The 17,394-nt window shown below is 51.0% G+C and overlaps 1 protein-coding gene across 1 annotated transcript; it reads left to right on the top strand.

Moving 5' to 3' along the window:
- The first annotated feature begins 15,404 nt into the window (after positions 1–15,404).
- Positions 15,405–16,855, top strand: GDF15 (growth differentiation factor 15). Its single transcript, XM_067312899.1, has 2 exons — positions 15,405–15,714; positions 16,033–16,855. The coding sequence occupies exons 1-2, from the start codon at positions 15,405–15,407 to the stop codon at positions 16,602–16,604; spliced, it is 882 nt and encodes a 293-aa protein (XP_067169000.1). The 3' UTR covers positions 16,605–16,855.
- The last annotated feature ends 539 nt before the right edge of the window (positions 16,856–17,394 follow it).

The raw sequence follows: 17,394 nt of genomic DNA, 5'->3' as shown, positions 1-17,394 counted from the left end.
TATGTGTATAAAGCAAATCATTAGCGGTTAAATAGCTTTGCTAAAGGCCACTTTCTCTGCAGGAGATCTTTATCCTAGACACATGGTGCTAGCTGTTATTTTTAAGGTGAAGGTTGAGTAATTTATAACTTCCTTAGTTATAAATTTTCATTCTCGTTAGAGGTTAGACGAAGAGTAATGTTTAACTTAAATTCTAAGTTGCCACCTTGATTTATTATAGGCATAAATATGCTAACATGGGGATTCAAAGATATTCTGCCAAATCAAATACTCTAAAATCTTAAACCTATTCCCACTGTCTGTAAACCAGAGACAGTTTTTGAAAACTAGGAGTTTTGCCTAGAATGAGTAGTCCAGGCTGTTTATTAGTGCCCCCCCCACAATGGGAGGGTGGGAAGCGCTGCTTCTTGTGTGGACTTTCCAAGTAATTCATTTGGGAAAACGTATATACAGGTTCTGAGCAGGACTTTAAAAGTTATTTACGCTAGGAGTATCGTTTGGTTCCAAATTACAAGACTCCAGTGAAAGAAAGAGGATGCCATAGTGGGAACAGAAATAAAATTGGTAATTGAAGACCAGGATGTCTCATTAAGGAGTCACTTAAATGTGAAGGTCTGTGCTTTGATTCTAATACTTTTACAAATATATATATATATATTAAAAAAACCCAACATTTTGAAACTTCTTAGAATATCATTATTTTAATTTTTCTAATTATGGATGATTCTGCTACAGTATCTCTCAGTGAGAGCTGCTATTAACTTGCTGTTTTCCAGTAGAAGCTTAGTGAAGAAGAAAATATCACTTCTCCTTGTAACTCTTGAGAGAGGATGCAGACTTCTGCAGTTGTGATAACTTTGCTAAGGGAAACTGTGTGTGAAGATGTTTGGATATACTTCTGGCTTACCAAGCAAAATACTACTGTACTTTCTATCAAAAGAATTTGCCTTCAAAGTAAATATTCTCTTTTGCATTCAAATACAAAGTAGCACTTGTCAGATTGTCAGCAGGCAGGCAGACTTTCTGATTAGTAATTTATTATATTTAATGTTTTGTTTAAATATTGGTGATTTGACACATTTTTGCAAATAGTTAAGGTATTTATCTTCTTGTAGGTTTATTCCTTTATCTGGTAAGAAGTTTTCATCATCAGTGTATCTTAGCTGCTAAACTTTTTAAAAAGAAATAATTCACGTATTCTGCTAAGTTCAGCAATTGATTTAAGTAATTTTCAGTAACGCTATTTAATTTACGTGTGATATTTCTAGTTGTGAGTAAAACGGGAGTGGAACATCAACAGCTTAGTGAGGTGAGAAAGCGACCACAGAATCGAGGTGCTGTAAGGCTGGCGGTAGGAAGGGCTGGTTGCGCTAGCAGAGCAAAGCGCACGGACGCTGCGCTCCGAGAGTCACGGCAAGGTTCACCTGGCGGCTTGAGCGTTGGGGTCGTCTGCAGAAGCCGTACTGCCCTCTTCGGGCAAGTGCCTTCTGCCGTGTGCTCCCTGGCTGCTGGTCACCCCCACGTCGAGGAGAGAAAGTTTGAGGCAGATCGCTGTCTTGTGCTCCATTACTGGTAAATGTCTCTAGTTCTAAATGAGGTGCGCTGTATTTATGGGTGTTTATCTGTGGAATGTTTTATGCTTCCTTTGAGTATAAGCGGTCAGCCTTGGAGAGCTCCCTAGCGTGGATGCTGCACCGGACTCGGTGGAATTCACTTGAGGCACTAAGGGATGGTACGGGGTGTGCCTGAGGAAGAAAATCACCAAATTTGTCAGCAGGGAAGGTAGAAAGCGGCATCTGCGTGGGGAGAACCGCTTTCCAAATTAATTTATTCAGCCTGTGGAATTTTTCCTATTCAGCACCTATAGCTGTTCTTTCCAGAAGATCTTTGCTCCTGTCTCCCATTCAAAGGAAAAATATGAGTTGATTTCAGTGACTTCTGTTTGTCTCAGAACTGCAGTAGTTGACCTTCTACATGCCAGTGTTAAAATTCTCATTTTCAGAAATATGTTGCTTTGAGCATCATTTTAAACTGTGCATTTCCTCATAATCTGTTTTTGTGACGCTTCCATGTGATCAGTTTGTTAGACAACGTTATTTATTTTATAATCTGAGAATTAGTCATCATTAGTCATCAGAGTTTGTATTTGTAAAGGGTGTCTTGGTGGTAGAGAAATTTTGTATAGTGAAACTTTTAAAAATGGCATTAAACTAATTTTATTTAATCTCAACCTAAATTAAATACTTTTGTTTTTTAAAAGTTTTTTTGTTAAATTCATTAATTCATAATGTCTTTCCTATTGCTGCATATTTTCATTGGAAATATGACATAAAAATGATGCAGAGCTTCAAAGAGCTGATGTTTTGTGTAATGCTTGCTATCTGCTTTCTCTTCCAGATCGTCAATAAATAGAATTTGCTAATTTGCACTGAATGGGAGACCTGTTGCCAACTACAAAAATTTTCGTACTAGTGAGTAAGTGTAGGAAGTTCAGGTTTAGTGTTTATTGCTGTGCCTGCAATTTATAAAGTGCAAACACTGATAATGCTGTAGAATCCTGTGACTGCAAACTTGGGTCTGATAATACACTTCCCTGAGAAATGGGTGTGAGAATATTTTGCGTGGAAGAGAGAATTAGGGAGGCTCCACTGTATCGGGTCTGATGTCATTTTACATACTTGCCAACAGCTTGGAGCAGGGATTGGCTAATGGGTGGGTGAAGTTTGGTGATGACAATTTAATTGTTTCAGTTATTAAATGCTGCAGAGGATTTTGAGGAACTCCAGATGCTCATAAACTCCTTCATAAACTGTTGACTATGATGTCAGGAGATACTTCCTTTGAGTTAAGACATGGTAATCTACTTTATGAAACACAGCAAAAAGATAGAAAAAATCCTGTGAGCTTGAAAGCTTCTTTACCTTAAGACTAGTGGGGCTATGACTGACCATTGTACAGAAACTATCTGCTTTTTGACAGCTTTTGGAAAGGGTGTCAAGATCTGTAAGATCGTGTGGAATAGTTCATGCTTATTTGGAGTATTTCCCAATCTGATTGCTTCCTCTTAAACATGGTAGTAGCGGGAAAGGATGAAAAGGTCATGAAGATGGTTAGAGGTATTGAGTGTGGTTGTGACATGAGGCTGCAGCCAAGAACTGTTTAGCTTAAAGGGTTTTTCAAGGAGGGAACTGACTGAGGATGTTCAAAAGTTTAGGACTTGAAAACTGACCAGTTGTTCTGCTTTCACCCTGATGGCGAGGGAAATGCAGAGGCAAGGTGTCTAGAGAAAATGTGAAAGAATTGCTGCTTCCCGTATCTCAGCTGTGGGGTTCACTGGTGACTCCTTGCAGAAATGGGGAAGGCGTTTGTCTGCACGCAGCGTCGCCTTTTAAAGCATTGCGGATTGTCACTATTGTGCTGAAGCACTGGGTAGGGCTGCTGCCCACAGCAGCAGAATTGACTTGCTGAACCAGCGCTCTGATCTAATATGTCACCTTATCTTTATCTCCTTAGGATTTGTACTGCAAGTACTGTGGTAAGTCAGGTAGGAAACCGTGCTATTTATTTGTATTTACTTACGTAGACAGTCTCACTTAGATGTAGCATTCAAACTTCAGCGTGTCTCTCTTATTGTTCTGCCAGTTGTGCAGGCAATATTTAACCTTTTAGTGCCTCAGTCAGCTGGCAAAAGGTGTTATTCCAGGCTACTGTCACTCAGTGGCATGCCTGGAATAAGAACCCAAGAGCTTCCAGGCCTGCAGACTTGCAAATGGACAGCACAGACTCCCAGTGTTGTTATATTTGTTAATGAAAGGTTTTTAAAAACTTACAGTCTACTGAAGTTTCTTTTAATACTTGAATAATCTTCATTCAATTGAGTGTGTAATTCATTGACCTTGCATGCAGGCTTTCTTATGAAATGTATAAAAGGAATTGCAGTAGGAAGAGCTTCCTAAAACCAAAAATGGGATAAATATGTAAATGAGTTGAATTGGTAATTCCCAACTAACACGAGCTAGCACTAGACTAAATCAGCTGTTACAATTTGACCATGTTATATCATGGTTTAACTAGTTGTGACTTGTGCATCTTTTTAACTTATAGTGTTTCTAACTCTCTAACCATGCAATTTATGCTCAGACACTAAGCTACTTCAAGAGTGAGTGATAGTGTTTGAAAACTGACTGGAAACCAATGTTTAAATGTAGAAAGTACAACTGTGTATTTTTTTAATTACGATTTTCAGAATTCATCCTGCAGTGCAGATATTAAAATTGTTAGCAATTGATTTGTACGCTTAGAACATACTTTCACAGAGTAACTTCACTCCTATTGTCTCCTTTACTTACTTTAATATGCTATCTAATAATATTTTAATGAAATTTCAGAGCTGCAAAGACTTGTTTTAAAACTTTATTTGTTGGCATGGATAAGATATCACTAGTTGATATCATAAGTACGCATCTCAACTAATGTAGATGGATTTGTTATTTTTGCACCGGAAACCCTAATGTTTTGCAGTATAAAATGCACTTTTTCTTAAAAACTTGTATTCCTGTCTGATTAGTGTCTTATGTGACTAAAGTGACAGTTTTGCCAAACCTGCAAAGTAGAAACAAAGCTGAGAATATTGTTAATTCTTCACCTTATTAACTGAAACCTGAGACCTGCCTCTGCTCAGTCTATTTTAAGACAAAATAGAGAACAAAATGCCTCCCAATAAATAGGAATTAGATATAGGAAATGAGACTATACACTGCCCTTAAATAAGTCTGTGCTACTTAAATACACGTTCAGGTTTTATATTGCACCAGCTTCTTGAATTGCAAATGTTTACTTCGATTGAACAGGGAGTGCCTTGTCCTGTGCTGGGCTCACTTTTGGAAAGCAGAGTGGCGGTGATGGGGACAGATGAGCCATTTGCACCTAAGGTGGGTGGAAAGACTGGGCTTTTATCACGGGGAGAAACTACTGAAATTACTCAGTGTCCCCTTTATCCAGTAGGCTCTTTAGAAACTGCACTGAATTGGGTTCTTGAGGTTTTGTGAAACACGTTCAGACCTGACAAAAGAAAAGCGGAATATTTGCTACTTACTTGTCATTGTTGGTTAGATTGGCCAAATTCTTTACGGTTATTCTGTCTGTTCTTTAAGGTTTTGTGTTTTGTTCAGACTCGGTTGTGCATGTTACAGCATCGCTCAGCCTTTTGGGTCCTCCTTTTGTTAATTGTGGTGAAATAAACAGTTGTCTGTTTGGGTATCTCAGGTGTTGCTAATCTCATGCTTATCAGGACTCTTGGAGCTACAATTATAAATCTGTTGGGGCTTCTGTTCTTCTCAGTGTGTTCTTGCAGTGCCTTGTAAAACCAAACAATCTAGTGTGTCACGAAAGGGCTGTGTAATAAAGAACCGTTAACATACTTTCAGCTTGCTATTGCTAGACTGGACTTTGTAACTGAAAATTTAAACTGATATTTCAAAGTAAATAAAAGAGTTTAACTCTGACTCGTGGTGTTCTTTAACAGTCTTCTGAAGGACTCACTTTTCAAGATGCCCTTTGTAGGGTTGTAATTTTCTAACACTGGGTTTTTAAATTACATATCAGCAATCATAGATGGAATAGATAACAATATATTCATCCTGTTCTTGTACCAACCCCTAAATACCTCCTACTGTTGGAGACAAGGTCCTAGGCTACATAGATCTCCTGTCTGATCCAGCGTGGCTCTTTCTGAATGGGAACAGATGCTATCTAGACTCAATTCTATTAGACTTCAGCTGCATATCCTGAATGTTCATGTCATTTTATTCAGAAGAGTATTTGGAAATTTTGCTGAATAATTCCAGCAGATAGTGGTGAAAAGATCTAATAAACCCACTTATACAGTTTTCACACCAAAAACGTCAATTCTACTCACATTTTTTTTATTACCATTATTCATGAGGCAAAGACTTGACACAAGCTTTCCCTGACTCTTGGAGAGCTGTGTTTGGAGCTGCTTTCCTCCAGGGCTCGGAGTTGCCTCTATGTATCCCAAGCTGCATTTTTTTTAAACAAACAGAAAATAACTCCTGCCGCTTTGTTCTTGGATTAGGTATCTGCATGGACCAGCCTGCACAGCATACTCGTTAGTTCTGTCTTCCTGTAAGCCTCTCGGATCCACAGCGCCTGGAGTATAAATGTTCTGCACAGCGGTAAAGAGCGCGGCTGAATGTAATATTAGACTTCCTGTCCAGCATGTCACTTTGCAGCCATCTATTTAGAAGACAAAAAGGTTAATCAAATACTCTGTTAGGGTTCAAAGAGCTTCCCAAAACTTGCTCACAGATACTAGTGTGCTGCAGGGTGGGAAAGGTAGTTACTTTGCTGTGAAAAGCATTGAAGTCTGATAAAACTTTGTGGCGTACCAATGCGACAAATGTGTGAGGTGCTGACACTTGCAGCTCGTCTGGTTGACTTCTTCAGTTTTCTTTTTAGCCTGAATTTCATAGCCGTGTAATACAAAATCTGTGTTGCCCAGTGAACCCTAAATCTCTTCTCTCTTTTCCAGATCTGTCAGTTCTAGTAATAAAATGTTTCTGCTCTGTCTAGCCTTCACTGTTCTTGTGCTGGCTGAAACGGCAGCAGCAGGTCTCCCTGCAGAGCTTGAGAGCTGGGACTCGAGGGGGTCAGGCACGAAGACTTGTGGGTTCCGCTACGTAACGCAACAGAAAGCAGCAGAGGCTGTAGCGATTGTAAAGATGGCTTGATCTTCAGGCCAAAGATTCATTGCAAGCTTCCTAAAGCGATTGAGAAATGACGGTAATGAGTTTCCCAGTCAGATTTCTTATGTCACGCTCCTTCTCTGGAGGAAACCCCGCCTCAACGATCATGGGAGGATTAGCAACATGTTTGGAAACTTGCACCAGGCTGCAACCACCATCACGTGCTGTTTTCCTTGAGAGCGGGTCCTGAACCCGGGTGTTCTCACGATCTTCCCCGAGAACGTCCTCGTGAGTCGAGGCAAGCCGTGGCTTGCCTCTTCTTGCTGTATCGCCTCGGCTGTAGGCGGGCCATCACTCTCGCTCTTCTTCTCGGGGCGTGCTGTCACCCCTCTTGGGCTGAGGACAGGCAGAAGGTCGCTTCCAGGCTGCTTCCCCTTTCCTGCTGCCACTGGTGCTGACTGGGAGTGGGGAGAGCCAGCGTGGTGCCGGTACCACCAGATGGTGCTGCCATACAGCCGATGCCGGTCCCGGGTCCTCCGGGCCGGACTGCGCACAGCTTTCACCTTAGTGCAGGTCTGGGGGAGGCTGTCTGAAGGTTTGATTTGCTGTGTGTAGACCCGAGTAAATAGACTGGAACCGACTTGCATGGGTACAACAATTAGACCTTCCTCGAGAGCTCCAGCGTGACGCTATTGTGCCTTGCATGAGTTACTGCAGTCCTGTCTTTTGCCACCTCTAACGCTACCAAGGTGAGGGGAAAGCAAGGCATCATCTGGTGAAGCAACATCATCAGAAACAGTGAGCGGAGACTGCACTAAACACGTTTGATTTCAGCCTTTACCCCTTGCCAGCTGCTTTGTGATCCACAGGCAGAGTAGGCTGGACACCTTCTTCATTACTGCTTCACTATTGCAGAAGCTGCCCCTGCAGAGGTAAATCCCAGAGCCAGGCAGCCTTCCTACGGTCCTGTTTGCACCATGCAGGGAGCATGAGATAGCTCTAAGTGAGCACTAGCCCAAAAGCCGTGTGTGAGGACTTTGCTGTGCCCCCAACCTGGAGAGCTAAAGGTGGTTTGTGACTAGAGGGGGATCAGAAAAGAAAGCTTAAAGGTTCTTTTTCAGTCTCTGCTACAGACTTGTTTTGTGCCTGGGTGCTTCCTCTTGATCTTTGATCTGCTAGCTCCGATGGGGAACATCTATTCAAACTTCCTGGGCTGGTGTGACCAGCCCATTTAGCTTGTGAGCTTTTTCTTCAGAGACAGAACATCTGAATTGTTCACTCACTTTTATTACCTAGCTGATGTCCAGCATGTGATGGGCTGCAGACAGCCTGGAACAAAGTCAGGCTGTACGAGTGTATGAGCAAATGCAGAGCTGGGACCGTGGAGATCCGAGACCTTCCTCAAACATGAGCCGTGGTGCGTGCTCCCCAGAGAGGGCATTGGCTCTCCTCTGAGCCAATCCCTAATTCTTCTATTGTGCGTGTGTTGAAATCACTCTCTTTTTTATTTGCTTTATAAGGTGATAAGCTTTTCCTACAAGGTGTTGTTTCCAGAATGATGTCATACTGTTGAAATAGCTATTTGCTGACAAGGGCGTTTTGCAACCAGAACGCTCTGGAGCAAGAAATCCAAGCTTACAACGTTCATCAGCTAGGAAGCAGTGTGGATCGGGGTAGTGCATCCCACTTGGATTTCTTGGCTGCAGGCTCAGAGAGCCAGTAGGAGATCGCTTTGGTCGACTGGCTCCTAGTAGATCTTATCACATTTGCTTTCTTTCTTACAGCAGCTTTGTCTATCTGGGAGTCTATGCCCTCCCTCTTTTTTCCTCCCCTACTCCTCAAGTCCTCCAAACCGTTAGTAAATGAAGTGGGATTTTTGGACAGCATCCACCTGGCAGGCTGTGAGCCCTCCACACTTTCCCGGCTTGCAAATCAAAGCTGACCTTAAGCAAAGGTGATGGAGAACCCACCCTTTTTTACGGTGTCTGTGAAGGGCTCCCCAGGCTTCAATCAGAAAAATGCAGCTGTGGATCTGGTGCAGGAGAATGGCTGGAATTTCCTGCCTGCTCAGAGTCACAAGTTCGGAGCAGCCGTTGCCCTTGTTGCCTTTCTTGGAGGCACGTGAAGGCACATGCCTTGGGGGAGCGGAGTTTAGTCTGAAAACAAAAAGCTCTCACTGAATATAGCAGGCAGGTCCTACGTCAGGGTTCACTGCCTCTTGCACCATCAGCTCCTTAGATTGATGATGGACAGGCTCCTGAAGCAGCGGGGAAGAATTCCTGGTATGCGCTTCCTGCTCGAGGAGACAACGTTCCTGAGCTTGCCCTCATGGCAGGCAGTGCTCTGCCTTCGTATTCCCCACTGCTGCCTGTCCCTTAGCTCCTCAGTGTGGTACTTCAGCAACGCTTTTGTTTTGCAGTAAGTCATTGTCTGGCTCCGGCCTTTCAGGAGATATAAATGGACATTAACCATGTACCTGTACTACACACTTGAGTTTTCTCAGCTGGTTCCCAATTATCCAGTTGCAAATTGTAGAGTGCTTCCTATTTTCTGAACAGTGTCATGGATCAGGCCTTCTTGGGCTCAGTGGAAGTCTGTCGTTGGCTTGCTGGATGTTCCTTCTGTGCCTACATGCCGCTTCTTGGAGTGGTGGATCCTCTGGTCCTGGAGCAATGTTCTCTGTGTGCACAACCCTTCCCTAAGTCACGCGACTGGACTGTGCACTTAGGTGACTAATTTCCTCCTGACTGATGCAGAACATAGATGAGTGCCTGGGTTCAGACTGAAGCGAGCAGCACAAATTGGTTCCTCTCTGATCCTGAGGACCTGGAAGTGCTCAGAAAAAGCAGGGTGGACTGCAGAGGCAGAAGTCTTTCTGTGCCAGTGTTTGCTGTGGGTCTCTGTGGCACCGTACAGCATTGCCCTAACGGTGCTTGCTTGATTCCTTCACGAGTGACGGGCAGCACCCCGTGGCCTCCCCTTGCCCGGAGCAGGAGGTCATCCTGCAGCCATGTGTTCGCAAGCAGGCGCTCTTTGGTCTTCGTCACTGCTGGAGGCTCAAGGTGGGCTCCTGGTTGGCAAAGCTGTAGCCAGCTCCCAGATCTACCAGGGCTTGGCAGCCCATGTACGTGCCCTCCCCGCTGCCTGTCCCACGGCTCGGCAACGCAGCCCCCACGTAGGGCTGGCGACCGTCTTCCCCACGGCTGCCTGTGCTCTGTTTACTTCTCCTTTTGGTGTGTTTTTGTTAGGCCCATCTAGCTCTCCATCTGACAAGTGATTTTCCAGTGACCTATGATGACTTTATTTCTGGAGACCTCCACAAAAACTGGGCTTTATCTGAGAAAATCCAAACCTTGCCTGAAACCTGTCGTTCACTGGAGTTCTCCATCTGACCAAGCAGCATAAATATTTATGTGATACCGGGGTGGTGCGATGGTGCTGAGCACACACCGGGCAGGTGCAGTACGCGGTCCCCGGCAGCAGGTGCAGGTGCACTTCTCAAGATAAAATACTAGATGTTACCATGTCCCGTCTGCTGAGTTCCCTCATCTATGGAGACTCGTGCAACGGCGCCCAGGTGACTTTGGGAGTCTCAAGCCTCCCGGGCTCAATGCACACTGTTCCAAGGGAGCGAAACATTCCTGAAAGCCCCGGACTGGGGATAACTGGCAGCTTTTGGAGATTCAGGTTGGGATGTGGAAGGGGTGTGAGTAGACTGGGAGCTGTGAAGGGTTTGGCACGTGTGTGGCGTGCTTGGAGCAGGAGGCTGCGCGAGCTGGAAGCGGCACAGCCCTGCTACGACCCGGCAGAGACGCAGCCCGGGAGTGAGGAACACATGGAGCGTTACGCCCGGTTTTGTCTGAGAGGGAACAGAGAACATTTCCTAGAAAGGTGGAGGTGGAAAATGAGAACTTCCACCACTGATTATCCACACTAGTCGTGTCCTAAGACTTTGGGCTGTTTGGACATGTTGGAGGGGTGAGATGCATTCCCTCTTCAAACAGAAAGAGAATCACAACATGGAAATGCTTTTTTTTTTTTTAAAGTTGCTTCTCTCAACAAGCATCACTGACCTTGCCCAGGCTGAGCTCGCTGGCTGCTCTTCGTGCAGATGATGATTTCAAGGCATTGCAGCATCTTTGTGCGTGTGGAAAGGGAAATACCATTTTGAAGCTGTAAAGCAGTGTGACCAGAGGACAGACCAAAGCCTTAATATCACCATTGCGTATTAATCCATCCGCCCTCGGAGTCAGTGCCAGGAAATATGCATGTTGCAAGCAGGGGACTTTCTTGCGCCTCAAGCATCGGTGTAAAGGAGTTCTTCTAGGCACTGACTGAGAGAACATGTCAAGCAAGATTTCTATTTTTGGTGACTGAATTTGAGTAATTTCCTGCACTGTATGGGCAAAGGAGTCTGGGAATTACAGTTAATCTTTGACAGCGAGTACAGTGAAGGCAGAAATGTCTTTTCCAAGTGGAACAGAAGTTTCATTTTTGGTGAATGCTGTAAGCTTACAACAAAGGAAGAGAAATGTGATTCCTGCTGCAACAGGATAAAAGCTGTTTTCTGCTCACCTGATTTATCTTGTTTGTCTTTTATTTAGAAACGGCTAAAGGTCAAGAAAGATTCCACTGTGCAGATTCATCGTGACAGCAGTAAGCACTGGTGAAACATCAGCCGCAGCCCTCTGAACTCCCCCCACGGGCAATGGAGGAAAAGCCGTTGCTTCTGGTGCCTCTGTCCATTTCCGTACTTCTGGATAACACTCAAAAACACGTCCCAGGGCTTTCTGGATGTGGCATGAAACGGGGCAGAACAAACCTGCCTGGCTGGGGCTGCCACGGCTGTGGTCTTCCAAAGGATGAAACCCATGAACCGCCTTGGAGGCTGGCTGGGTCTCTCCCCTTCACCAAGGATTTTTCTTTCTTTTTTGCCCTAAAGCAGTAATACGTTTATCGAAGTGCTAAAGCTGCCTCTGGCAAACGGCTTCCTAGAGCCCAAGCCCTAAGGTTCACCTGGCGTTTCACGTGGCGGCAGCAGGCACGGGGAGCTGCACCGCGCTTCGCTTCTTTGGCGTGAATGCGCTGTATGACGGCGTTACCTGTCCTGTCCTCCACACCTCATTTGCGGTTTCCCTTCCCCGGGGGGCTCCGGCCTTTGCGGCGGCCCCTGAGCACCTTTTCGGAAGCCGGTTGCTCAATAACTGCAAGGAACCAGTTGGCTCAACGTTTGGAGGGAGGAACTTCCCCTCTTTCCGGTTGCAGTAGCAAACGCTATAAAGAGTAACTGGTGTTTCTGCAAAGGTGTGGGCCACGAGCAAGCGCTGGGAAGCTTCTCGCTTTTGCAGAAGCCAAAGCCCTCTGGAGCACCCCCGCTTCTGCTCAGCGCCTGCCGGCGGTCACCCAGCGCCCCGTGTCTGAGCGGGAGGGCAAGCCGCGGGCGAGAGCGGAGCGGGGCAGCCCCGGCGTCCCGGCTCGCTTCGGGCCGGGGGGAGCGAGGGCAGTGAAGGAGTCGTGGAGCCGCGGTGGCGGGGGCCGGTTCGGGGCCTGGCCCGTGCTCCGCCGGGCTTCGGTTGCTTCTCGGGTCCCTTTGCAAGCCCTGCTCTGGTTGGCTTAACAGATCAGTGACAGCAGTTGGCTTGCGCCTTGTGGGGAAGTAGCTAATATTCATGTTCCTCTTCTCATTGCTTTTGGTATTTAGTCTCAGCACGTGCAACGTGGTTTCTTTCTCCAGCGCAGGCTCTCCAGCGGCAGAGAGGTTTTGTGCACGAGGATGCGTTCAGGGTGGCAGCTCTCTGCACGGGCAGCGGCGGGGAAGGAGAAGGGTCAGCGATGGAGGTGTTTGCTCAGGCCGGTCCGCCCGGAAGCAAGTTTTGCAAAACGGGCTGGTGTGGCTTGCACCCGCTGCCACCCGCTGCAGACCCTACGGGAGCAGAGGCACCAGCCGCTGTGAGCTACCGTGGATTTGACAGACTTTCTAGATGTCAGCAAGCATCCGCGATGTCCCCCGCTGCTGGGCTCTCTGCCGGACCATGTCTTACCCACAGGTGAAGAGAGAGAAGGCGTAAAGATGGTTGAACCCTTTCTAGACCCGACAGTGCATGCCCTGAACTTTTGCTGGGCTTTCTACCAGCCCTTCTAGCTGACTGTACTGAACTGCTGTTTTAATCATGAAAATTCCCCCAGTTTCCACGCAGGAAGCAGGCAGGTCTCTCCTGCTTGCTGCTGGTCGACACGGAGCAGTTGTGCCAGGGGCTTCTGCTCTTTCTCACCCTCCGTCCCCGCATCGAGCGCTCTCCAAGGACCGCGGCTCGCAGGCCATCTGCAGTCCCGTGACCGGTGCGCTGCTTGATCGCAGCTCTAGGTCCGTGCCAAGTAGGTGAAAGTTGTGCTGCGACTGTGTCGTTTTAGGGAGGCCATCTCCAACTGTTAGTATTAAATGGGGAGGAAATTGCTTTCCACTGGGAAGAAATGCTGGATACATCTGATCTTCTGATGCAAAACACCGTGTACGCGTGGGTGAACAAGGACCAAAGGAAACGTAGGATACTGTTTACACGTATGGCCGAGCCTGTGCAATCACAGGCCGGGATAAGGCATCCAGCAGGCTGGTGAGGACACTGGGAAATTTCATAACAGGTCACTCGGCGCTCACAGATGCTGCTATTAAAACACAACAAGTTTTATTGCCATTGCCGGACTCTAAATCTCCAACTTCAACGACTGGCGCCTTTCGGAAGAAAACATCCGGCTTCAGCAAACTTTGATGCTCTCCGAGCGTGAGCCACCGTGCGTCACTTGCGGATGGGGCTCGTAACAAGCAGAGCGCAGTTAGAAAATACATTGCAAAACCAGAACGCAAGGATCTAGCGCCTGCCTTGTCTCGCTCAAGGCACGGGCACCTCGGACGTCGCGATGTGGCTGCTGATGGGCCTCTTCTACCCCGCAGGGGGCAGATGAAGTTCTGCTCCGGGCGAGCATGTTCGCCACCCCACCGGGGCAGATTGCAGGGGGTGACACCAGACCGCCGGGGTGTGCCGGGGACCCGAAGGCGCTCGGAGCGGGGACGGATGGAGCGATGGTTCTGCCCCTTGGCTCTTCCTGTTGGTTGAGCTGTGGAAATGCCCTCGCTGGGAGATTTGGGTTGGCTTTTGCCTCTGGGTGTGTTTTGGAGGCTTCTGGCCCCTTGGTCCTCGTGGAGTCATGCGCCCTCCTCCCTTCTTCCTTTGAACTGGGGGTTGATGTGGAGACGGGTTGCAACCATCCCCGCTTCCAGGCTGATGAGCGCTGAAGCGCGTGGAGCCAGGCGGCAGGCGAGCCCGGCACGCGTGCCCGTGGGCAGCAGCAGGACGGCACCGCCGAAGCCCTTGAGGAAACCTGGCCGTGAAGGAGATGGCTCCGAGGCCTCCTCGTGAACCACGCGCACAATTTCTTTCCAACCCGGAGGAACTAAAACCGCCACAGCCTGGAGGCTCCGGGCAGCGAAAGCCACCGTGGATCGGCCAGAGGTTTCTAAGCGGCAGCCGGCTCACCCGGCGGCGTGGGCATCTGCTCAGCCCCCTCGAAGGAGGTCTCACCCCGGGTGCTGACACCCACCCGGGCGCTGGTTGCAGACACCCTATTTTCCCCACTTGACGTGGGTCTTGGCCCCATCATGCACCGGCTAAAGCAGCGTGGAAGAGGATAGCCAGGAGCTCTGACACGCGGTGTGTGAAGCTCCCGTCTGCTCCCTCTTGGTGCATCCAGCTGCAGGGAGCCGCGCAGAGCGAGCGGAGAGGAGCCGGAGCCAGGAATCGGCTACGTGAGGCTGCTCATGCCGGCGAGCCGCTCCTTTCGCCTGGTTCGGGGTGAGACGTTTGGCGTCGCTTTTGCCTCAGGCAACCCTTCAAGGAACCGGGTAAAAAAAGGCAGGGAGAGTGCTTGGACCCGCGTCGCGAGGAGCAAGGGAGGATAAGCACACTTAAATCAGGGGATTACGGTAGTCGCGTCGCATCCCGCCGCGGGAGCGCCGTCAAAGTGCCGCCGTCTGGCTCGGCTTCAGGGAGCTCTGCGGCGTCGCCCGCCGTCCGGCCTCGCGCGCCCCGTCTGTGCCGGGCGCCGGAGGTCACCCCTCGGCGCGCGGCCTCGTTCGACCTGCTGCTCTGGGAGGTTTCCGGTCCCTGTGCCGGCGCTCGGGCTGCGGCAGCCCTTCGGAGCGAGCGAGCGATGGAGGTCGCACGCCACGGGCCGGGGGACGCGAGGCGGGAAGGGGCAGGGGGATCCCTCCAGCTGCCACTGCCATCCGGGGCAGCGGGGGGAAAAAAAGAAAAACACACCGGGGCCGGCAGATGTTTATGTCTGAGCCCGCTGGGAAAAGCGTTAAATATTCTCCCGTCTCCATAGCGGCAAAACAGATTGCAAAGAGCCCCGCTCGGGTGCTGCTGGAGATGTCCCGTGACATCCCCCCCCGGCCCGGGGCAGGCTCCCGCGAGGAGCGATCCCCGCTGGGTGTTTGCTCCGGCGTCACCCACGAGCCGCCTGTGTGTGTGTCCGGGCCGGGCCGGGCCGGGCTGGGGGGGGGGGGTGGGTGGAGGGCGGGCAAAGTTCGGCTCATATAAAGCCGGGTCTGGGCAACTTCATTCATTCCGCTGCCGGCGTCGATAAGAGCGGCACGCGGGGGCCTTTGCGCAAGAGGTTTTGCAACGCCCGCGGGCTGCCGCGATGCCGAGGGCGCCGCGGGACGTCCGGGCCGCCGCCACCTGCCTCCCGGTGCTGCTGCTTCTCTCTGGCGTGGAGCTGCGGCCGCAGGCGCGGGGCGACGAGCGGCTCCAGCTCGAAGCCATCAAAAGGGGGATCCTGGACCGCCTGGGCATGCCCGCCCCCCCCGCGCTCCAGCGCCGGCTGGACCCCGACGGCATCCGGCGAGCGCAGCGGCGCTACGAGGAGAAAGTGGCCGAGCTGATGGGCAACCGGAGCCAGGAGGAGGATGCCGCGTCCTGGCGGAGCAGCGGGCACCGGCCGGCTCCCACGTGTAAGCGAACGGCGGCGGCTCGTGCCGCGCGGGGCGGCAGTCGGCGCGCCGGGGACATGACCGGGCATGAATCGGAGCTGGCGCTCCGGAGCTGCCGGCCGGCCGGCCGGCACGGGGAGGAGTCACGGCTCCGAGCTGCCGGGCTTAAAAACGCCAGAGGCAGCAAATCCCGGCTGGAAGCGCCGAGGAGCCTCGCGGGGGGCCGAGGCCGGTGCGGGGGGGCGCGCGGCGGAGGGGGCGCGCGGCGGGATGCGGCTGGGCTCTCCGGCGGGGATTCGCAGCTCCTTGCGTCAACTCTCGTCCTCCTTGTCCCCGCAGCGCAGCGCCGGCCGGACCCCCCCCACGGCATGCAGGACCCCCCCGGCCCCTACCGCCGCCGGATGCTGCCGTCCCGCACGGGGGCTTCCCAGAGGATGCCGCAGGCGGAGCCGACGCTCCTCAAGCAGGCGCCGGAGCCCCACGGCGCAGCCCAGCTCGACGCCCCAGGGCCGGAGCCGGGGGCTGTGACGCCGGAGCGGCCGCCGGAGCACCGGAGCGCCGGGGCGCGCAGAGCCCGGGCGCTGGACGAGGAGTGCCGGAAGAGCGACGGCAAGTGCTGCCTGCGGTCCCTCAAGGTGTCCTTCCAGGACATCGGCTGGGCCGACTGGGTCGTGGCCCCCAACAGCTACTACATGCGCTTCTGCGAGGGCTCCTGCCCGCACAACTACAAGCCGGCCAGCATGCACGCGCAGGTCAAAGCCCGCATGCACTCGCTGTCCAAGGCCACGCCGGCGCCCTGCTGCGTCCCCGCCGCCTACGACCCCATGGTGCTCATGCACTACGACGGTGACGGCCGCCTTGTCTCCACCGTCTTCGAGGACATGCTCGTCACCAAGTGCCACTGCGCCTGACGGCCGCCCCCGGCGCGGCGCCGCGCGCAGGAACTTATTCGCCCCTCTCTTCCCCCGTTGTTTTAAACCGCGTTTTGTTGCCCGGGTGGGACCTTGCTGCCAGAGACGGCGCGGAGCAGGGCTGGAGCAGCGCTGCGTCCCCTCCTGTCCCAGCAGCTCTCCCTTTAGAAACTTATTTATACAGTCCTCTTATTTATTTGCTAATTTATTGTATTTTATGGCTGTGAAAACACCTTGTTGGGAATGGGGGGGGGGGGGAGGTCGTTTGTATTTTATACCTTTCTATAGAACACGTTGCCGTGATGATGCTGATGAATAAAGCGAGGTGAACAGAGGTGCTGGCGGCTCCCTCCTCCGCAAGCCGGGCTGCTCCGGCCGCTGGGGCGCTGAGCAATGCCCGGGCGCACGGCCCACAGACCTTTGAGCCGCTCCTGTCCTTGCAATGGGTGCGGAGCTCGGCCTTGACCCCGGGGCTGGCGAGCCGGGAAGCTGCCGGTGCCCCATCCCGGGTGTCTCCGGCCGAGGGATCGGGAGGATGCCGGGCGCGAACCCGGCTCGCTGTGCGGCCCCCGCGGAGCCACGCAGTGTGGGAGCAAAGCAGCCGGATACGGCCGTCCCCCGTGGGGAGCTCCGCTCTGGGGACACCAGCTTGAGGGACCTCTGGGGACATCTGGGCTGGGGACACGGGATCCGGAGGGCACGGGATCCGAGGGACATGGGATCCGGGAGCTTTCCTTGGGACCTCCCCATCCTGCCGCTCCTTCGGGTCTAATGCTTACAGCCTCCCACC

This window comes from Apteryx mantelli, chromosome 30 (assembly GCF_036417845.1).
Source record: "Apteryx mantelli isolate bAptMan1 chromosome 30, bAptMan1.hap1, whole genome shotgun sequence".
NCBI classification, from domain to species: Eukaryota; Metazoa; Chordata; class Aves; order Apterygiformes; family Apterygidae; genus Apteryx; species Apteryx mantelli.
This window is presented reverse-complemented; position numbering and strand designations above follow the sequence as displayed.

Excerpts from the sequence above, each read along its gene's own strand:
- GDF15 (XM_067312899.1), top strand. The coding sequence starts at position 15,405 with ATGCCGAGGGCGCCGCGGGACGTCCGGGCCGCCGCCACCTGCCTCCCG. Across the intron at positions 15,715-16,032 it reads GCACCGGCCGGCTCCCACGT|CGCAGCGCCGGCCGGACCCC; the intron begins GTAAGCGAACGG and ends TTGTCCCCGCAG.